The 22,126-nt window shown below is 35.5% G+C and overlaps 11 protein-coding genes across 11 annotated transcripts; 6 read left to right on the plus strand and 5 right to left on the minus strand.

Annotated features, from left to right (window-relative positions):
* Positions 1-103: 103 nt before the first annotated feature.
* On the plus strand, positions 104-1,032 carry cgd1_2680 (HUSSY-3 like methyltransferase; the record flags this gene model as incomplete). The annotated part of the gene is made up of 2 exons (XM_628092.1): positions 104-145; positions 202-1,032. Coding segments are annotated over 2 exons (873 nt in total), but the record flags the coding sequence as incomplete, so codon positions are not given.
* Positions 1,033-1,152: 120 nt separating this feature from the next.
* On the minus strand, positions 1,153-1,356 carry cgd1_2690 (hypothetical protein; the record flags this gene model as incomplete). The annotated part of the gene is made up of 1 exon (XM_001388135.1): positions 1,153-1,356. One exon carries the CDS (start codon positions 1,354-1,356, stop codon positions 1,153-1,155), a length of 204 nt encoding a protein of 67 aa, XP_001388172.1.
* Positions 1,357-1,667: 311 nt separating this feature from the next.
* On the plus strand, positions 1,668-2,891 carry cgd1_2700 (methionine aminopeptidase with MYND finger at N-terminus; the record flags this gene model as incomplete). Its single annotated transcript, XM_628093.1, has 1 exon — positions 1,668-2,891. The coding sequence occupies one exon, from the start codon at positions 1,668-1,670 to the stop codon at positions 2,889-2,891; it is 1,224 nt and encodes a 407-aa protein (XP_628093.1).
* Positions 2,892-3,175: 284 nt separating this feature from the next.
* cgd1_2710 (RNA polymerase II B3 subunit) lies at positions 3,176-4,243 on the plus strand (the record flags this gene model as incomplete). Its single annotated transcript, XM_628094.1, has 1 exon — positions 3,176-4,243. The coding sequence occupies one exon, from the start codon at positions 3,176-3,178 to the stop codon at positions 4,241-4,243; it is 1,068 nt and encodes a 355-aa protein (XP_628094.1).
* A 214-nt stretch (positions 4,244-4,457) lies between these two features.
* Positions 4,458-6,740, minus strand: cgd1_2720 (hypothetical protein with predicted apicomplexan-conserved domain; the record flags this gene model as incomplete). The annotated part of the gene is made up of 1 exon (XM_628095.1): positions 4,458-6,740. One exon carries the CDS (start codon positions 6,738-6,740, stop codon positions 4,458-4,460), a length of 2,283 nt encoding a protein of 760 aa, XP_628095.1.
* Positions 6,741-7,621: 881 nt separating this feature from the next.
* On the minus strand, positions 7,622-9,703 carry cgd1_2730 (Ro ribonucleoprotein-binding protein 1, RNA binding protein with 3x RRM domains; the record flags this gene model as incomplete). The annotated part of the gene is made up of 1 exon (XM_628096.1): positions 7,622-9,703. One exon carries the CDS (start codon positions 9,701-9,703, stop codon positions 7,622-7,624), a length of 2,082 nt encoding a protein of 693 aa, XP_628096.1.
* A 489-nt stretch (positions 9,704-10,192) lies between these two features.
* Positions 10,193-12,778, plus strand: cgd1_2740 (centromere/kinetochore protein; the record flags this gene model as incomplete). The annotated part of the gene is made up of 1 exon (XM_628097.1): positions 10,193-12,778. The coding sequence occupies one exon, from the start codon at positions 10,193-10,195 to the stop codon at positions 12,776-12,778; it is 2,586 nt and encodes an 861-aa protein (XP_628097.1).
* Positions 12,779-12,963: 185 nt separating this feature from the next.
* Positions 12,964-14,859, plus strand: cgd1_2750 (AAA superfamily ATpase; the record flags this gene model as incomplete). Its single annotated transcript, XM_628098.1, has 1 exon — positions 12,964-14,859. The coding sequence occupies one exon, from the start codon at positions 12,964-12,966 to the stop codon at positions 14,857-14,859; it is 1,896 nt and encodes a 631-aa protein (XP_628098.1).
* Positions 14,860-14,942: 83 nt separating this feature from the next.
* On the minus strand, positions 14,943-16,139 carry cgd1_2760 (yyaF/YCHF TRANSFAC/OBG family small GTpase plus RNA binding domain TGS; the record flags this gene model as incomplete). Its single annotated transcript, XM_628099.1, has 1 exon — positions 14,943-16,139. A coding segment is annotated over one exon (1,197 nt), but the record flags the coding sequence as incomplete, so codon positions are not given.
* Positions 16,140-16,447: 308 nt separating this feature from the next.
* cgd1_2770 (RNA polymerase 1 beta subunit) lies at positions 16,448-20,293 on the minus strand (the record flags this gene model as incomplete). The annotated part of the gene is made up of 1 exon (XM_628100.1): positions 16,448-20,293. The coding sequence occupies one exon, from the start codon at positions 20,291-20,293 to the stop codon at positions 16,448-16,450; it is 3,846 nt and encodes a 1,281-aa protein (XP_628100.1).
* Positions 20,294-20,748: 455 nt separating this feature from the next.
* Positions 20,749-21,615, plus strand: cgd1_2780 (hypothetical protein, 4 transmembrane domains; the record flags this gene model as incomplete). The annotated part of the gene is made up of 1 exon (XM_628101.1): positions 20,749-21,615. The coding sequence occupies one exon, from the start codon at positions 20,749-20,751 to the stop codon at positions 21,613-21,615; it is 867 nt and encodes a 288-aa protein (XP_628101.1).
* Between the last annotated feature and the right edge of the window lie 511 nt (positions 21,616-22,126).

Here is a 22,126-nt window from a genome sequence, read left to right on the forward strand (position 1 = left end):
TAACATAAAAAGATATAATATACAAAAATTTGATAGGAAATTGCCATTATCTTAGAGATAAACTTAAGGAAAATTATTTTTATTATAGGGTTATTTTAGTAATAAGATAATGACTCGACCTGAAACTCAGGCTCCACCAGAGTTGGTAAGTTTAGTTGCGGATTGCATTTAGAAGCTAATTAACGGAACAACTTTTCGTAGTATTATAATGAATCAGAGGCTATAAAGTATTCAAAGAGCAGCCGAATTATTGATATTCAAACTAAGTTAACAGAGAGAGCAATTGAACTACTTTTATTACCTCAACACCCCTGTTTGATATTGGATATTGGGTGCGGAACTGGAATAAGTGGCTCAGTTTTAGAAGATCACAACCACGTTTGGGTTGGAATAGATATTAGCGTAGGCATGTTAAATGTACTGGATATATACGATGATGACTCAGAGTCAACCGGTGATGCTTTACTTGCTGATATGGGAGAACTTTTACGGTTCAGACCTGGCGTTTTTGATGGAGCAATAAGTATATCTGTTTTACAATGGCTTTGTAATGCTGATAGAAAATCACATGATCCTTATAAGAGGCTTTTAGTTTTCTTTAAATGGCTTTTCAACTCATTAAATAGAGGTTCAAGAGCAGTGTTCCAGTTTTACCCGGATTCCCCTTCTCAAGTGGAAATGATTACTTCAGCTGCTTTAAAGTCTGGCTTTGGAGGGGGATTAGTGGTTGATTTTCCAAATTCTTCAAAAGCAAAAAAATACTATCTTTGTTTATGGGCAGGGTTCTATTCTACAATACCTCAAACCCTCCCGCAAGGACTAACAGACGAAAATGATGAAGAAATGACTTCAGCAAGTAATTTGGGAAGATCAGGATGCAAGTTAAAGACAAAGAAAAGGGGCAACAAAAGAGAGCATAGAGTAAAGTCAAGGGAGTGGATTTTGGAAAAGAAGAATGTTCAGAGACTTAAGGGCTTTGAAGTCCGTCCAGATTCCAAATATACAGGAAGAAAAAGAAAGAGCGGGTTTTAACACTTTTATAATATATTATTTGGATCACAATGAGAAGTGTTCAAGAACTAGTATCTTCGTTGCAAAGTATTATTAGAATAATTAGATTTGCCTATGATTATATATATTAATATTAAAAAGCTATTCTGCCATTTCCTCATCTTTTTGAATCTCAGTTTTAGTTTCTTTAGATTCTTCAGCTCTACTTATATACAATACGTTGTTGCACCTAATAAATACTTTACCCAACGTTCCTTTCTTGGTATTGTCTATCCACTCTTCACAGTCATTTAAAAGAATGTTCATATATTCATCAAAGGAAACAAGGGTGCCTTTGTATCTCATGTTTCCCCATTTTAAGCAAACAATCGCAACCTTGTTTATAAGGCTGGAGAGAAATGGTTTGGGATTTACAGCAACAAGCTAAAAAAGGTTAAATTTAATTCGTTATTAAAAACATTTCGTGGCCAGCTATATTAAACTTACCCCAGACATCGGAAGCAGATTCAATGGTTGTGGGTTTGATGGTTATTTTTAACTTGAATGTGACTAATTTGTCAAGCCCAAATTGTAGCGCGCGTGTCGTGAGATCTTGTAGATTTAAATAAAAAATTTTATTATTGTAAACTTTATTGAATCATTAGTATCTGTTTAAGATGACGGATAATACTGATGAGTTGAATGATTCCAAGATTTTTTCATGTGAAGGCTGTGGTTCCAACACAAAATCAAAATTATCATGCCCTCAATGCAAGAAGTTGGGACTAAAGACATCTTTTTTTTGTTCCCAAGTCTGCTTTAAAGAAAACTGGGCCATTCATAAACTAAAACATCAATTAGGAGGAAGTAACAAAGAAGTTGCTAAAGTTTCTCTTGACTTGGTTAAAAAGAATGTAATCCTAGATGATCCTAGAACATGGGTTAATTGCTCACATATTTCAAAGTTTATAGGCTTTAATGGTTTCACAGGGCCTTTAAGACCCTATCCAATAAGTATTAAACGAAAGGTTCCAAGCCATATCTTGAGGCCAGACTACGCTGATGATAAGGAGGGAAGACCATTTTCTGAATTAAAAAGAAAAAAAAGTTCTGCAATTGTTACAGCAACAGCTGAAGAAATTGAGCTCCTTAGAGAATGTTGTAAGATAGGAAGAGAAGCTCTTGATATTGCTGCTTCTATGATAAAACCTGGAGTAACAACTGATGCTATTGACGAAGCTGTTCATAATTTCATTATTTCTAAAAACTCTTATCCTTCTCCATTGAATTATTGGGAGTTTCCAAAGTCGTGTTGCACCTCTGTTAATGAGATAATATGCCATGGGATCCCTGATTTCAGGCCATTGGAAGAAGGGGATATTGTAAATGTTGACATTTCTGTATATTATAAAGGAGTACACTCGGATTTAAATGAAACGTTTCCGGTTGGAAAAGTTGACGAGAAATCAATGAAATTAATGAAAGTGGCTTATCAATGCTTAGAGGAAAGTATCAAGATTTGCAAGCCTGGTACAATGTACAGAGAAATAGGCAATCTGATTCAGTCAATTTGTGATAAACAAGGCTTTTCTGTTGTAAAAACTTACTGTGGGCATGGAGTTGGAGCTTTATTTCATTGTGCTCCTAATGTGCCTCACTATAAGAATAACAAGGCCGTCGGAACTATGAAACCAGGCCATGTATTTACAATTGAGCCAATGATTAATGCAGGTAGATTTGAAGATATAACTTGGCCAGATGATTGGACATCGGCAACATTAGATGGAAGTAGATCCGCTCAATTTGAACATACTTTGTTGATTACCGAGACTGGAGTAGAAGTTTTGACTAAAAGATTGGAAAGCTCACCTAAACTTGAAATTCTTTCTGAAATAGAGTAGATAATTTGTTCCTAATCTCTAATTATTTTTTTATTAATATTAATCTTTATAACTTATTATTTTATTAGAAAATTGCTACAATCTATTAATTCGTGTGTAATTAAAAAGTTTTGCCGGTAAAAAAGGTACCGGGAAAAAATTTATTCTAAATTCTTGTCATAAATTTTCGCAAGAACAAAAAAAAAATAAGATTATTGAACAGATTCAACTGAGACTTAAATTAAGCTGGAATTAAGGGATTCAATATCTTATTATTTAAATTGGTTTTAATTACTACCTTTGGGATGATGTTGGGAAAGGGAATGAGATCTCCCAAGGCGGAGATTACAGAGTTAACTCCAAACTCAATAAGGTTTACCCTTTCTAACACAGATTTGAGTATGGCAAATACTTTGAGAAGAATAATTTTAGCAGAAATTCCAACTCTAGCTATTGATCTTGTTACTATGATAGACAACACATCTGTTTTGCACGATGAATTTATTGTCCATAGAATGGGTTTGATTCCTTTAGATAGCACAAATATACGTGATTTTAACTTCAAGGATAGATGTGAATGCCAAGAACGCTGCAACAAGTGCTCTGTTGAGTATTTGTTGGATGTAACATGTGAGGGTGGTGCTACAAGGAATGTAACTCATTATGATATTCAGCCAGTTGCAACTTCTACTTTAGTTCCAATGCCTGTCCCAAAGAAGGACGACTCAGTTGATGGCATGAATAATGGAATTTTAATAGCTAAGCTTGGCCCAGGACAGAGAATTGCAATGAGAATGACAGCTTGTAAGGGTATTGGAAAGTTTCACGCAAAATGGATCCCAGTTTCAGTTGCTACATTCACAAATGAAGCGGATGTGAGAATAAACTATTCTCTTTCTTCTAATCTAACTTTGAAACAACGTAAGGAAATTGTCAATTGTTGCCCTAAAGATGTTTTTGCTCTGGGAGGTAGTACTTCAAAGACTGAATATGCCTTGAACAAAAACTCTGCCTATTCTACCAAAACAAAGACAGAGGAACTTCCTGATCTAGAAGTTGTAAGTTCAAAGTCATGCATTTTTTGTAACGAATGTGTAAATCTAACTAAAAATTACGGTTACATTAATCCTGTCTTGATCAGAGTTGATACTAAACCTGATAAATTTCATTTCTTGGTAGAGTCTACAGGAGCCCTACCTGTCGAAAGTATTGTAGAACTTGCTTTTGAAATTTTACAAGAAAAATTAAATACTTTAAGTAGAGGAGTTGCTCGCTCTGAAACAGCACAGAGCGGATTGGATACTAATGGTTCTGGTGGGGTAAATATTACTGCTGATGAAAGAGCAATGGATTTAGTACTAGACTTATCTTAGTTTAAAAATGAGCTTTAAGAACAAAATCTAGATTCGGCAATAGAACTCTATTAATATATTTATTTGTAGGCTATGATTCTAAAGTTAAATAAACTTTTAAACGAAATTAACTTATTTTTGTAACAAAATCAAAAAGCAATAATTTATCTAAATAAAATGTGACCAGCATCTTTTCTGTCGAGGAAAATAATACATCATTAGCAATATTAATTTTCTAGTCTTTTAACTCAAGAACTTGGGATTTCGGGATGCGACGAATCCAATCAAACAGTAGCGCACCGATAGAATCGAGCTTGTTGTTGTTCATAAAATGAATAAATTGCTGCCTAATATTCGACAAAGATTCTGCATCAACCCAAGACTCACAAGTCTGTATTAATGTTAGCACATCTGTAAAGTGCCTAGTAATTAAATCATCAGAGAGTATTTCTGAAAGTATATTATGAATACACCAACTGTCGCTTGGCTTCCCGACTCCTTTGAACCAAGCAGTGATCAGAGGAAATGGAGAAATACCTGGAGATATTGGGTCAATATAGCAATTGTTAACTCCAATCTTAGAACATGTATTGGATAGCGTATCAGAAAAACATGAAGAAAATGGGTTGTCCTTTAATTCAGAATCTTGGCTAAGTTCGCCTATGAAGTCTGAAGTTTGAGCGCTTGAAGTCCTAGATCCTGTTCTTAGCAGGTTGTCATGAGGGCTTTCGCCATATAAATGCCTCTCATTCTCAATTAATGAAAGGAAATCAAGTGAGTCAGATGATGATGATGATGAAGATGATGAGTATCTTGTTGAAGGGTTTGGAGTATTGTTCTCAGAGTGCTTTACACTTAAGTCAGCGTTTGTGCCTTTCTGGCCTCGTAATGATTTGGATGAGAGAGAGAGAATTGATTTATATCTATTTGTAAAAAGAGAGTCTCTCTGCTTTGAAATTTGTATCCAAACGCATGTAAAATAAGTTCCAAGCCATTCGGCTACATCTTGTTGGAGAGAAAAGGAAAATTTAGTTACAAACTTTGTATCTACCTCAAGGCTCTTTTTGTACAGTAAATAGAGAGTTAGCGTCCTCAACGGAAAGAACCGGATCTTAATGTCTACATTCAAATGACTGATAGTAATCTGGTCAAGAGAAATGTTATTATTAAGTGAAGGCTGTAAAATTCTTAAGGTTTCTGAGTTTCTAAATATTGCTTGATTTTCCATTAGGAGCTTTAGTAGTTCATCTTTATTTTTTTTTACAAACTCATCTATTCTGCATGTCACGAGCAGCCCAGTCTTATTGGGACCACCTGATATTATCGGACAAAACGCTTTGATACCATCGGAAGATAAATCAAATGTAGCTTCTCCAAGAAAAGTGTTTTCGAAGTAAAACTTAGCTCTAGCTGCAAAACAATTAAAAAAACCGGTACAACGAGTTTTTGGATATGCAAAAATTCCAAGTGATGTTACACTAGTAATTGAAGCATCAGGACTTGGTGGAAGTGTTTCCATTGCAAAATTTACTGTTGTTGCAGACCCTTCGTTATCTTGGTCTGCGTAAAGTTCAAGTTCAATTGGAAACCCACTCATCTCGCCCGTAATTACATGTGGAGAGCTCTGGGCGAATTTATTAATTGTTTTTCGTTCGCTAATATACCAAAGAGTAGGTTGCCAAACATGTGAAATTGCATCAAAGATATCGTTTTCTTCTGTGACTCCTTTAAGGAAATCCTCAACTTTGGAAATTTCAGGTGACCATTGAGCTCCAAGAGACTCACAAATTGTATTGATAATCCTTATGCCATAAATTTCACTCTTATTCTTGAAAATTTCTCTAATTATTCTCCCTCCTTCAAGTGAAATCACTACATCCCTCATCTGGTGATATTGCACCAATTCAAGAAGGAGTTTAAACCCATTCTGAAGTTTTAAAGATAGGTTTAATATCTTCTGTCTTATTTTCATGCTAACTATTGAGGATTCACATTCAAACCAGTCAAAACAACTCAACTTCCTGGCTAGCATCGACCAGAATACGTCAACATCAAACTCCTCACCTTCTTGACATTTGGTATTTGAACCAACCATAGGGAGAAACCCCATGTAGTCTAGGGTAATTAATATAATTTCCAAGTTGTCTGGTGTGAGTTTCCTAAATATACCATTGTTATTATGGCCGTAATCCTGAAAGATAATCTTTGCAATTTCAAAAGTCGTTTGGACTTCTGAGTTACCTTCCAAAGTAGAGCTTCTTTCACCCAATAATCTGAAATAGTTAAATCTTTTCCCCACTTCCTCAGAAACATGAAAGGTTTGATTTTTCCCCATATCTTCATTATATACACAAATTTCCCATCCAAAACCTTTTTTTGGCTCATCATCTATGCAAGCTTTTTTCGCCTCATTTTCTTCCTTTGAATGGTTTTCTGAGCCCATTTCCATACTTGATCTCTTGAGATTTAATTCAAGGTCAAATGGGTCATCTAAAGAGAAAGCCTCATTTTTTTCCATTATAATTATTTACAATTGTTAATTTGTAAATCAAATAAATATTTAGTCAAATGACTAATTATATAGCTTTAATTTGATGGAGCACAACAAAAGTTGTCTGTATAGGAAATAAAGGAATTCAGTATTTTTAAGCTCTGATTTTTTTTAGCGTTAGATTTGTTTATTCATCATTCAAAACTTAGTTAATATTAAAATAGTAAACTCATCTATATACTTGTTTTTAGCAAGCAAATTTTAAAAAGCAGTTCCCCACTTAATTTATGATTCTTTCCTTTTATTTGCTAAATAAACTATTTGAAAAGCAATGATTAATAATACATATCAAGGAAATAAGCATATTGGAAAATTCCCGCTTAAAAAAAAACAAACCACGTTACCCCGTATTTATTTGAAAAAAATAAATATTGCAATAATGCCCCCACTGAAGAATCTCAAATAATTAAGCGAAATGAGTGATTAGAGGATAACTCAAGCAAATAATCTACAACAGATAACATAATAAGTACTTCCAAACAAAAATAAAAGTTGACAAAAATACTAAGCTAAAAGCTTCAAATGAAAACTGTAACATTATAAACACATACAGAATAGTATATGCCAATTTCTGATTTTCTAAACTAATAGATGTTGAACAAAGTGTTCAAATTCTAAATTATTAAAAAAAATTCCAATTTTAGATTATATAATAAAAAAATTAAACCTAATCTCGAGCAGGAATATATCGTTGCTTGAAAAATACTCATATATCGAGGGTAGTTCAGGAGTAAATTCTTATCAATATTCATTCGGTTTATAAAAAATATAATCCCAATAGGCTTTGAAAGAATTAGCCTGATATCTTTCAAAGAAATATAGGCGGTGTTAAAAGGATACTAAAAATCTTAGTCATCGAGGAAGGAGGAGTAGTATCTTTCAGTATTGTAAAGGCTGCAAAAAACCTGGTTGCCGCCAAACCAGCGGTTATTAAGTGCAGGAACAGCAATTTGTGCCATGGATGGCGACTCAAATACGACGAAAATACGTACTCTATCCGAAGGTTTAGAAATATTGTTCGAAACATGTATACGAACGTCGTAAACTTTTCCATATTTACTGCACTCTATTTTAACCTCCTCTTTAAGTTCATCATCAATTTCATCAGGGCCAACCATATTTGTAAGCAGAATAATGTTGGTGCTACTAGCAGATCCTGAAATTGCACCGGGGATCTGGTATGGCGCAGGCCCATTGCTCAATGGATACCCAGGTGGTTGTTGGTATATTGGGAGTGGAGGCGGAGCCACATTAGGCATTTGCATCATTGAAGGTAAAACCATTTGATGAGGAATACCCATTGAGGGCATTTGGGAGGGTATCACATTTTGAATAGGATTAATCATAGGTATTTGGCCAACTGTGGCTCCAGAAACTCCTGATTGAGTTCCTCCGCCCCCACCGCCTACTTGAGGTTTAAGCGCAGTTGCAACATTAACTTTGAGTTGTTTTCCGCCTACTTCAAAGCCATTCATAGTTTCTATCGCAAGTTTTGCTTGATCTGCAGTACCAAATTCAATAAAGCCATAGCCACGATGGGTACCTGGCTTTTCTATTGAAGGGATTAATTGGCAACTAAGGATAACACCAAAAGTCTTGAAAATATGCCTCAGATCGTCAGTTGTAAAAGAGTAGGGAACAGAACCAATATAAATTCTGTTTTGTGAATGAGTTGCAATTCCTGTTCCGTGAGTAGTTTCTGATTGAATTTGATGATTTTGATGGGTAATATGGTTGTTATTAAAAACAGCAATATTTGGATTAATGACATTCCCTGAGCCCCCTCCTCCTATGCCTCCGCTTCCGGATTGATTACCATTACTAGATGCCGCATTAGTAGGCCTGCCTACCCTAATTGGTCTTCCTTTTAGTACAAACCTGTTCATTGTGGCCAAAGCCATCTCTGCTGACTCCTGTGATGTGTACTCGATAAAGCAGAAGCCTTTAGAGCGGTTGCCTTCTCTGGGCATGTCAATATTCACGATTGGGCCGAATGAGCCAAAAACCTGCTTAAGATCCGCCTCGTTCAGTGAATAATCCAGAGAACCGACATAGATGCGAGATATCTGACTGCTTTGCCTGGGCCCCGCCCCTGTTGTTGTACCTGAGCTCACAGTAGAGTTTGCTCCGATACTATTTCCGGATCCTATGGTAGAATGTCCAGGACCCATACCCAAATTAGAATTCGAGTTAGTTACAACTCCATTATTTCCAGTTAAGGTACCAGATACCCCTGAGAAATGGCCATGAGGATTTCCTGGTACGGGAGCTAAGTTCGGGGAGTTGCAGCTATTGTTGCTCTGAGCGTCCCATCCCGAATTTGCTCTTTTCCTGCGTTTCTTATGGCTTGAGTCAATTGTACCTGAATTATGAGGCGAAAAGGAACCGCTGATTTTGCTAAACTCCTCAACACTCTGACCCTCCTCCAGACTAGGACTCCTAGACCTTCTTCTAGGTATCCTAGGGATACCCTTTATTCCCTGTTTGTCTGATTTTCCAGAGGCAGAATTATCGGTAACAGTCTCAGTTTCGCCAGGCTCCTCTCCCTCTTCAGAGGCAGCTTCTCCACCTGTCAACAGACCCTCCTCGGTGCGAGATCCGATACTCAGATCCTTTACCTTACCATTTATTAATTTCCTATCATTTTCGTAACTACTTACATCATCCTCTGATACATCCCCAGTAGGATGCCCATTTAAGTTAGGATCCGGTACTGAAAGCTCCGTAACATTGGCAGATGCATAGCCTTCTTCCCCAGCTTCAGTTGGGCCCGATTTTTCGAGACTTGCGAGGTCCTTGGACTCTACTTCCTTATCTGAGAAAGTGCTAAGACTACGGCCTTCCTCCTCCTCCTCAACCTCTTTATTATACCCAACTTCTTCTTCTCCAACCTTCACAACTTCAAGCTCAGAAGCTCCTTCATCAATCATTAGATTAATGTGGTTTCCTATTCGAAAATCCTTATCTTTTTCAATTTAAGGACGAATTGGTGTTGCTTGTGCTTTTATTACTAAATTATAACTTTTGGTGTAGACAAAGCCAATTTGGCGCTGACAGCTCCCCGCAATGCCTCCTCGTTTTTTACAGCACGAGGTGCACCTTACCGCCCAACTTGGCCCAAATTTTAGCCAGTATTTCAATGTAAGGTAGCTCCTCTCTGACGCCCCTCAAAGATTTAATTTCATTTACAGGTGAGGGGACTAATTGCTCTCTTAAATTGAGGACTGGCAGAAACTGCATTACTAATTAATAAAAATTTTTGTTCTTTACCAGTTCTCTTAATCGCAATTAGTCTACGATAGCAAACTAAGGCTAAAAGCTGTAACCTTTTATTTTCGATTCTGAAGATATAAAAATAGGTAGCAATAAAAATTACGAGAAATTTGAATAACATGAGGATAATAGAATAAGAGGGCATAATGGATGATCTACTTTCCAGCATTAAACTCAAGATACTATCTGAAGCACAATCTGAGAACTTAGGTGGTAGCTTCCCAGAAAACATAAGAAAACTTTTAGGGACGGTTGAGGAAGAGCTCAGAACTGTTAGAGAGTCAGTACTAGAAAGCATTGATATTTCAAACATAAACTATGTAAAGTCAAAGAAAGAATTGGACTCTCTACAAACAGAAACTGTGGCATTGAGGAAAACAATTGCATCCATTGAAACCAAGGTTGAGGGCGATTTAGGTTCTTCAAAAGGAGTTTCTGAAATGGAAGAAATAAATAGCATTAAGAGGGACCTAGCGACTCTCAAGAAAGCAAGTATTTTCTTTGAAACTATTGCACAGCTTCACTCTATATTTGCCGAATTTGATAACTACTTGGTTGAATATGAGTTTGATTTGGCAGCAGACGCCCTAAGTAATGCTGATCAAAAGCTGAATGAGATCAACTTTGACGACAGCAACATTAACCAAATTGGGTCAGAAAATATTACAGGGAACCGAGCTATACAACAAGTCGAAGAAGAAAAGGACATTTTTGAAGAAGTGAAGATTGAGTACCTCCATAGAAGGGGAAGACTTGTGAGTATCGTTGAGCTACTATTTAGATATATTTTCCATTTCGAACGCAACGAAATAAGAATAAGACTGAGTCTTCCAAGAAGCGTGCTTATGGAGGTGTCAGATTTTAGCCTTGGGTATGACTCAGAAAAGCCTTGTTCAGAAGACGGGGATGAGGTCAGAATCTCTCTTCAAGACGTCTGGTACTCTCTTATATCACTTGGCGTTGTGAATGAACATGTAGCGTATCTTTCAAAACTTTGTATTGAAAATATTCTAGATCCTCTGGTTTCCAAATCAAGCAAACTCTCTACAGAGAAAAATTGCGGGTATAAATTGCTTCCCTTTGAAACTAGATTTCACAATGAATGCAAATGGGAATATAAGGTTGTGTGTAACAAGTCAGGTGACAAAAATAAGGAATTTGATGGAGTAGAAGACTGTGATAACCAACGATCAGTTTATGAACATGCAATTCCTGTTTTAATCTCGATTCTTAAGTTTTTATCTGATGACTGCTTTACAGGTAATATTCAAGTGATCTCCTTGTTTGGTAAGTACACCTGGAGTTGGATTTCACCCAGATTATTGCACGGTGTTTCTTCAACACCCACCACAAAAGATTGTCAGATTTTGAGAGAATTTGAAGTTCAAGCCAGATCACTTCAAATTATCCCAGCAGGAGAAGACACAATTTCAAATTACGTTAACCAACTGGAGACAAGTAGATATGAGGAGAGGAAGTTGCATGCTTTGAACTTCGCAAGGGAGATTATAATGCGCGATGATCCCTCTATCATTTTAGTTGACGATTCCACAGAAATTGGGTCTCTTACAAATCTGCTTGAGCAATGTGGGGTACAAAAATCAAAGGCAGATAAATGCGATGACCTTTCAAACCTAATTAGCCTTATTGGTGAAGGAGATCTTATCGGTAATATGGAGATTGATTCATTTTCTTCAATCCAAAATGAAAACGAAAGTTTTCTCCAACTTCAAATTTGCGGAGTTAGTTCTTGTGCTCATTCTCTGATTCAAAAGATACATCAGCTTCTCGATGAAGCTCTCTTGGATGCTCAAAAGCATTGCTTAAGCTCTGCAAAGCAAGGATACTTCCTTGTCAGGGAGTTAGTAATGCTATTTATATTACTCAGACCAACTATTCACAAAGAAAGGTTAGACAGTGATCCTCTCTTTGCTGCTACATTTTATACAGATTGCACCTATTTAATTCACCATCTAATATTAATTCCTTTCACATATGGTAGTAAATTTCCACCACCAATTCCAAATATTGGTTCATTTGTTGACCTCCTATTAACTCTCAGGAAACTTCAAGAAACTGCAATTTCCAGCCTTTTGACCAAAGAGTCTGAATCAATACGTGAGTTACTAGAAGAAAAGGCACTTTCAATGGAATCAATGAAGAATATGTCTTTAGATCAAACATTCATAGAAGTTGAAACAATAATTGTTGACATAGTCCAACGGCTTAAGAGAGTTTCTTCAATGTTTTCTTCCACTCTTCCAATCAATATTTATCTTGAAAGCTTTGGAATTCTTGTTGACGAGACTATAAGAATTACTCTTGACCAAGTTTTAAAACTTGCAACCTCTGACGATGTGCAGGATGTTTCACCAGACGATGCGTCTGCCTTAGTCCTTCTATTAAATAACCTGGCATCACAAATACAAAGACTTTTTGAATGCCATATATTCAAAATTAATAATAAGGATGGATCAGCATCTAATTTTGGTGTGCACAACTCTAGACTAATATATAATGACCCGCCTTCCCTTGTTGGCTACCTTAAGCACTGGGAATCTTTCACCGTACTTAGAGATACTCTTGATGCAGATATTGCGAGCGTAGTTCAGCAAAAAAATAAAATAAAAGCACTTTTCCAAGATTATGAAATAAGGGGAATCCTAAACTTGAACCCATTTCTCTCATCTAACGTCGATGAGGTATATTATATTATTGTTTCCTCTATTTAAATCACTATATTATACATTTTTAAGTAGGTTTACTTCATTTTTATATAAATTTTTGTTCTCGCTGTCGTTTTTTGCTAGTTACATTTCGATATAAGTCTTTAGAATTAAACATGTACTTGGCGCCTTATGTCCTACAATAACTTTTTATTGGGAATTACTTAAGTTGATCTTTTTGGGAATAGCAAATGACTGTATATAAGTCTCTACTGAATTCAAATGCACTAAATATTTTTAGAGGATACATAAAAGGTATTTTATCAGATAAAAATGGAGGTTTTAGCCCACGATCAACAAACATATGCATATATAAGCAAGTAGCAGATTCACTTTCCAATAATATTAAGGGTCTAGTTCTGCATATTCTTAATGAAGAATTGGAAAAAAATTCAGAAAAAGAGTTAGCAAGCACAATCGATCTTAACTTAATTGATCTGATTACTGATAATTACTTATATTTAAATGCTCCAATATTGCCACTTGAAAGTCTATTAAACAATGAGTTCGAAAGAATAATTAACAGTAGCAAAGATAAGTCTAATAACTTCATAATTATTGAACTCCCAAGACATTTTACGTCGAACTCCTTATTCTTTAAGAATTCAGCTAATAAACAAGTTGAAGAAGAAGATGGTCTAGACTCTGATAATGAGTTTTGTAAAGAAGTAACACATTTTGGAGTTTTCAACACTACCACAGATGATGCCTCCAACAAGCTTGAAGAATCTATTTACAGAGTCTTGAAAAGATTTATTGAACGCGCTATGATGCAAGAAAATTTTAATATTCATTTAATAATGCTTTCACCATATTTCAAACCACCTCAATTTTTATTGGGAAAGGGAATGTTCGAGATCTACCTTTCTATTGAATGGGAAGCTAGTAAATCTAATTTAATTCAACTAATTAAAGATGTTTTTAAGGGTATTGAAGTTGAGAATGGTGTAATTGAGATGATAATTGCTTCCGTTTCACATCAAGACAGTGCATTTTCCAAATTGATCGAATTATGTTTTGAATTAAAACACTCTCTTGCTACTAAATATATTGGGAGAAGGATCTTAAAAAGAGAGGATATAAATTTAAATTGCAAAATGAAAATTAGAAATGAAGATGCACAAGATTTCTTGCAAAAATATAATTCAAAATTATTAAATTCCTACTATTCTTCTTCTATTGACTCTTTGATTGCAACCAAAATCTCAATAGATAGTGATTTTGTAGGACTAAATGAGCTTAGAAAATCTATCAAAGATTCAATAAATGCATTAGAGCAGTTTAGTGAACGTTCTGAAGTTTCAGAAAACGAAATTGATACATATGGATATCCAATATCTTGGTTTTTATGGGGAAGCTCAGGAAGTGGAAAAAGTACTCTTGTCAGAAGTATGGTATCTATTAGCCCAAAAGTGAAGGTATTACTTTGTAATGTTATTGATTTAATAAGCCCCTTTCACGGAATTACAACACGTAATCTTAGACGCATATTTAAAAATGCAATAAATTCTAGACCATGTATATTGGTATTCGATGATATTGAAACTTTGGGAGCTTTTACAAAAAAAGATGATATATCTGAAGGTGAAGTCAGATCAAAAATTAATAAAGAGCTTGCATCTACTTTTCTATATCTTCTGGATTCAGTTATATCAATTAATCAAGATGGAGATTTAGGTAATGATCTATTGCAACAAATGAAGATAAACGTACAAGATAGGAGCTTAGAGGAGGCGATTGATCATTTTAATTCTAAAGTATCAAGAAAAGTTGCAGGAATAATGATCATTATGACAAGTAGAAATAATATGGGTGACTTCTCAACTGAACTTTTACTGAAAGTCCAAAGACATTCTTTTTTACAATTACCATCTACAAAAGAACTTTTAGAAAGTATACGTGAAAAAGATAATGATGAAGTATCAGCTACTGCAGAAGAAATTGCCAATGAAATTCAGAATCTGCAAGGTGATCGGCTAATTAATGTCAGTGAATTTAAAATCCTTGTTCAAAATAAGCTTTATGAAAAATATGCGAGCAGGGAAGCAAATTCAAAAACTTCTGAAAAAAAATCCTTAACTAAATAGTCTAATTAGTGGGATATCAAATTTCAGAACTAAATCAAGAATTATAAAAATTTATCAATGCTTTATTTTAATTTATATTTATTCTACTTTTTTCCTGAATTAGTAACATTGAATTTAAAGAAAATTATATCTCCATCTTCGACAACATAATCTTTGCCTTTTTGTAAATATTTTCCTGCAGCTTTAATTGCGGCTTCGCTTCCCAATTCCATTAGGTCGGTAAATTTGTACACTTCTGCGCAAATGAAGCCTCTCTCAAAGTCAGTGTGGATAATACCTGCAGCTTGTGGAGCTTTTGTTCCACTTCTGATAGTCCAACATTTAACTTCATCTTCTCCTGCTGTGAAATAATGTAATAAGTTTAGTGCCGAATAACCAGTGTTGATGATTTTGTCGATCATACTCTTAGAGGCCCCCTTTTCCTTGATGTATGCCATTTTTTCTTCTTCAGTGTGGAGCTCAGCCAAAGCCGCTTCAAACTCAGCACTGTAAGGTATTATTACTCCATCAATGTGCTCTTTAACCCATTCAGCAATTTTGGGGAGGAACTTATTCTTTTGACGAATATAATCCTTTTCAGAAAGATTTACTAAATAAACAACAGGTTTTGCTGTCAAAAACTGGTGCTCGTTAAGCAATTCAACCTCTGAGGACTTCCAATCATATTTGCTACTAATCCAGTTGCCAGCCTCAAGGTGAGCATAGACGTCCTTAAGAATTTGTAAAGCAGCTACTTGTTCCTTCTTTGTTCTGTCTGTCCCATTCTTCGTAAGCCTGTTCAGCTCTGAAATTAGCTTGTCAACTCTCTCTAAATCCTTCATCCTCAACTCATTACTGATTGTTTCCAAATCCTTGACAGGGTTAACCTCCCCCTCCGTATGTACAATTTCGTCGCTTTCAAATGCTCGAACTACATGATAAATTCCATCAACTGCCTGGATATTGGAAAGAAAAGCGTTTCCAAGACCTTCACCCTTATGAGCTCCTGGGACAAGCCCCGCAATATCGAAGATTGTCAAAGTTGCAGGAACTTCACTTTTTGGGCTGAAATGCTTACAAAGTGCTCTAAAACGATCATCTGGTACATTCATCCTCGCCTCATGAGGCTCTATTGTACAAAATGGAAAATTCTCCGCTGGAACTGCCTGCTTACAAAGTAGGTTGAAAGTTGTTGATTTTCCCACATTAGGCAAGCCTACCAATCCCATCTTTAGATTCCCCCTGGGTCTCCCCAAAAGCACCTTAACTTCCTTCTGTTCATTCTTTTTTGGTGGCATTTTTCAACAGATATTTCGTATTTCACTTAATTAAATGTAACAATAATAACTGCAAATTTTATTGCCCTAACTCATTTATTTCCAAATAATTAATATTTGCCATATAAATGGAGTTACCGCCGAATTAAGAGACGCATTCCCCCTCGCAAAGCCAATAAATACAATTTATGAATTGATGTAAAATGTCAAAAAAAAACCAGAAAAAATAAGATTTTGTGTGCCTTAACAAAATTAACAAATATAAGCTATGCTAATGATTACTTAAGTAATATTAAAATAGATTCCTTTGTAGTTTGTTTTCAATATATCTCTTAATTACTAATAGGAACATCCTCTTGTTGGAGATGTAGGCGAATAACTATATTCATTGCTGCAAGCTCATTTGAAAGATATCTAAAGATATATGGAAGCGTAATAATTCTGCAGGGAGATTTACAAACCCTACAAACCGCAATAGGTGGGATGCAATTTGAAAGCTTGCTACTAGACATTGATTGTGCCATAGCCCTCTTTGAAATGGAAGAGATTATAAGTCCGCATTTTGGACAAACATATGCTCTGTGCTCGTCTGAGCAAATAAGTAACCTATCAACAAGAATAGAGCTGACACCATACGAAATTAGAGAGTCTCTTTCCATCTCTCCAAATCTAATACCACCATGTCTTTTTCTTCCCTTAACAGGCTGTCTAGTTAACGCGTCAATTGGACCGGTTGCTCTAACTTGAGCCTTATCAGCAACCATATGACGAAGTCTTTGATAATAAATAACTCCCATAAAGATATGACATGGGAGCTCTACTCCCGTCATTCCATTATAAAGTGGTTCGCACCCATAATATTGGAAACCTGCTCTTTCTAAAGCTTTACCAAAGTAGTCCACAGTAGTCTTTTCACCCGCTTTGTCATCCTCGCAATTCTCTTCAGATCTTGAAAGATCATCAGAAATATTAATGTTGAATGGAGTTGCATCCAAACTTCTTGCTCCATGAATACAAGCTGCTTTTCCTCCCATAGACTCTAAGAGCATACCGATAGTCATACGAGAAGGAAAACCATGCGGATTGAATAGAATATCAGGAACCATACCAGATTCGCTAAATGGCATGTTTTCTTGTGGCCAAAGCATTGAAAGAATACCTTTTTGGCCATGTCTAGAGGCAAATTTATCACCAACCATAGGATTTCTTACGATTCTTAGTTTGATAGACACCTTTTCTCCGTAACCAGAAGAACTTGAAGCCCCATCTCCTCCCCCTCCACTTAAAGAATCTTGTTGAAGTTCAATAGAAATCCCGCTAGCTATCCTATTAATTTTCTCGACAAATGCAACCTCATCGTCATGATAAGTTTGAATAGTTGCATTGGAAGGGCCCCCTCCAGAACCTATACGTTCAACCCTACATATTGGTGAGCCTTTTGTAAGTCTTTGGCCAATATTAGGAAGCCCATCTGCTGAAAGCTCTTTAACAACTAGCTCACCGTCTGGCCCAATATTATGAAAGAAGTAGCTTTCTGCATCACTCTTTTTTGTAGCACTAGGAGGAGCTGCTGAAATGATTTTGGTTTTATAGACACAGGCATGGAACATTCCTCTATCATAAGATGATTTGTTAAGAATCATAGCATCCTCCATATCATAACCTGAATATGACATTACAGCAACGATTGCATTTGTTCCAGTTGGATATTCAGAAAAACCAAAGGATGAATATCCTTTAGTAATAATAGTTGGCTCTTGAGGAGTTAAAAGCCTATACATCTTATTGTCGGTTCTATATGGGTGGTTAAGGCAAGGAGTACCCATTGTTTGTTTAAGCATCTGGCACTGATACATATTTCTTGGACTTTGGTTATGGTGAGCATAAGGAATAAGGCTTGCAGTAACTGATAGAATTGTTGATGGATGGAGCTCCATGTGAGTGTAGTTAACCGGTACAGATGAAAGCACTCTGTCATTATCTTTAATTAGTTTCTTTAAAGCTTTAAGGTCGTTTTTTAGCTGTTCTTCAGACTCAGTATCCGAAATACCAATTAATCTTTTTTGAATTTCAAGGAGTTTTGTTGATTTACGAGTCTCTTCTTCCGTTACACCAATATTCATCCATGGTTGGCCAAGCGGCCCAATCCAGTCTACTTGAGCAGTCTCAAGGTGCATAATTGGTCTTACAAGTCTTCCAGGAGCGGTGAAAATGTAAATTCCTGAAAACATACCAGAATCTGGTGGAACACATGCTATTTCTGCATGAACCGGTAATACAGAGGGGTTTGTTTGCCACTTTAAGGTTCTTAATTTATTTTCCCATACCATAAAATCTTCTCTCGGGATATGAAATAAAACTCTACCATCTAGCATTACAGGAATGGATTTTGTTAAATCTGGTGAATATAAATCATCTCTTGAAGATGACTCTATACCCCAAGTTGAAGAAAGAGATCCCAGCCCATCATCGCATGAAATACCATGTGAAATTAAATAATTTCTTAATCGTCTGAGAGTTTCTTGTGAATCCCATTGAGTCACAGGAATACAATCCTGGGAAAGATGGAGAAGTAAACCGCATGGCTCACCGTCAGGAGTATGTACTGGACAAAGAAATCCCCATGTTTCACCTGTTAATTTTCTGACATCCGTAGTCTTCATAGTGGTAAAAAACTGTCCTCTATGTACAGCTCTAAAATGGGATAGAAATCTATTAAAATTTAGTCTATCTGCAACAACAGTCCATCCTGATAGTTGTTGAAGGTCCAATTGAGTGGTTTTCACATTACCTGTTGCCATAAAATATTGGAGACGCTTAGGTATCATGGAAATATTTTTTGATAAAACTGATTTAAAGTATGCTGTATCTCGAAGCAGGTTAACACCATTTTTACTCTCTTTATTCTTTTCACCACTTTTAGATCTTATCTCAATCAAATATGTAGACCTTATCTTTTGTAGAAATGAAAAAATTGCATCTTTAAATAGTGCTGAGTATAGGTTTCCTGGAGATAATAATTCTTGATACGCAAAAGAATCTATAGACTCTTCACGAATTTCATTAAGCTGAAGTTTGATTAGTTTTATAAACATTAAAATAAGGCATTCCAATTTTGCATTCCACTCTTCCAAATGGACTAACACATAATTATCTATTAAGAATCTCCCTGCCTCTTGTAAAAGGCTACCTGGAGGAAGATGGAAGGCTACGCCCTCCCATACCAATCTACCTATTTGATGTAAGTATCGATTTTCTAAAATATCTGTATCTCCAGGCCCCTTATTTCCAAATGATACAGAATTAAATTCTGCATCAACACCGACTGAGTTATCAAGCCCCCATTCAAGAGTAAGCATATTAATTGTGTTGAATAAATTTTCATCTTTTGGATTACAATATTGGAGGATCTTGCTCCTGAGCACATTTGAGTCATAAATTGATCCTACTGCCATTAATAAAGGCCAGAATGGAATTAGCCACTCCTGTCTATTTAATAAAACTCTGTAAATACATTGATGATCAGACGTTCCGTATAGATAGTTTGCTGTAGAAGTTCCATCGTCTCTTAATGACCTCATTAAAACGGCATATTCCGAGCCAAATGAATCAAAGGTCGCAAACCTTGGACGTTTAAGTCCAATTGGATAATTACATCTTTGTTGAATTACATACCTAATAACTCTTTCATTACCATTGATAATAAAGTAGCCACCAACCTCATTAGGGTCTTCGCCTTTTTCAACCAATTCCTTTGTACCAAGACCAAATAAATGGCAACTTGAACTCTTAACCATGATTGGAATTGTTCCAGCATAAATACTATGCTTTGAAACAGTATCTAAAGATGAATTATAACCTTCAAATTCTAGCCATAGTGGAGCACTGTAACTAATATGTCCATTTCTGGCATGCTGAGGAGTCAGCTTTGTACCAGATGATTCAGAATTACCAAAAATAGGCTTTCCTATTTTTGCAGATGTAACTCCTATTCTAAGGTATTCAGCTGGGCTATAAGCTGCATTTAGCTCGCAATCATCTTGAATAAATCCAGAGTCCACATAAATCTTGGGTAAATTCTTCACAATATTTTTTAACCCAACAGAAAGGAATGTATTGAATGATTCAATGTGCGGCCAAACTGCAGAAAGTAGTCTATCCCGAGTCTGGTACTCCATATCGTCTATCAAAAACTGAGCTTATAAGCATATATACCTGAATTAAAGCTTTAGAACCAAACTACTGCCCAGATAAGACAAACCAATTTTTTTTTCGTTTATGGATTTTTATGCGTTTTTGCCTCTTGTAAATTTGACCTTTAGCACTTTTACCATTTACCGGTTAAAAAGTACTGCGCGCGCATTTTCGATTTGCAGTCAATTAAAGAATTGGAAAAAAATTATTACTGGAAGAAAAATTTTAAATTTAGGAAGAACTACGTACTCAGTCAACACGCCTATTCGATTACTATTCTGATTTATTCCATGAAAACTGTATATCAAGCTTAGGCTCACTGAATATTAATTTTTTTTTTCAAGGCTGCCCTCCTAATCTAAGGCCTATTTTTTCGTCCAAATGGATCATGAAACCTTGATGAACCTGGATTAATTCAGTTTTTGAACATCCTGCTAAAATGAATTATAATGATTATGGGTGCTTTAAACCATTCATTCTTTCCACTTACAAGAGCTATTTCAATATTTCTCTTGGGAAAGCTCTCCAAATATGGAGTATTATTTGCATCATTTTTAATATATTAATTTACCAGATAACTTTCAAGAACCCAAATGGCCTCCCTTTTTTAGTATATACTGCGGATACAACCACTTTCTATTATTATTATTTTACAATGCTTTCTTCATCCATTTTGGCTTTACTCACCTCCATATTTTCTACAAGAAAGCTTGCAATTTCCTGCTTGTCTTTGACTTTAATCAATCTGATAGCTAACATAGCTATGCTGACAAATATGAACTACATTTTTCTTGATAAATCTTCGTTTGGAAATCATTGCATTTTTGAATCCGAGTTTTTCCGAGATTGGAAGAAACCTTTACTGCAACAATGTTCTGAAAGCTATTCTAAAATTTGTATATCTAATGAGAAGTTCTATAGCGATCATCTAATTAGAAATTGTGGCATTTTAATACTTGAAGACGATTTAAGTTGTGGTAATTTTCAGAAACAACTCATCTCTAATGGTATTATTGATAAATTTGTCAATATTTGTATCAGCCCATCAAAGTACAAATATCAGGCTTACCTCACAATTTTTGTCACGTATTTGCACTACTTGTTCATTTTAATCACTACTCCAATTGGATTTTCTATTTTGAGAGTAGTTTACTCAATTTATTGCATTGTTTCTGTTGGAGGTACTGGATGGGAATATTTATCAGCTGAGGAGTTATTGCTTTCACCTCAAGCCGGATTACTAAATGAAAATCCAATTATTCCTTTCAGATATTCGTTGAATGGCAAAAATTTTTTAAGAGTTTAATTATCATAATTATTATGTATGCTTATCTTACTAATGCATCAGTCTATTAATTAATTTGCTATATATACTAGACTATGAAATCTTTGTTAAAAAATTTGAGACATAGTTGCCTAAGTTTTTATTTATGTGTTAATCAAGCTTCAAGTTTAATGATAACTTACCTCCAGGAATAGATCCTGTAATTTCTTCCATAGCTTCTGCATCTAGACTTTCTTGTAACATGGGAAGAATAAATGTAATTCCCAGAGAAACTGCAGAAATCAAGACTAGAGGGTTTTTCAATAGGGACAATAAGTTTTGAAGTCCACCGTAGTTATCACTTTCTGTTTTTGTCGAGTATAAGGGCTTTATATTCAAAACATAACTATTTACTATTGCACCTGGTTTTCCTGTTTTAAAATCAAAAACACTCTTTTTACAAACAAGTCTTGTTCCATCCTTAGATTCCTGTTCGGTTATTTGTAGAATGTAGGAATCGTATACATATTCTGGTCCCAGAATTCTTAATAGG

The sequence above is a fragment of the Cryptosporidium parvum genome, chromosome 1 (assembly GCF_000165345.1).
Source record: "Cryptosporidium parvum Iowa II chromosome 1, whole genome shotgun sequence".
Classification (NCBI taxonomy): Eukaryota; Apicomplexa; class Conoidasida; order Eucoccidiorida; family Cryptosporidiidae; genus Cryptosporidium; species Cryptosporidium parvum.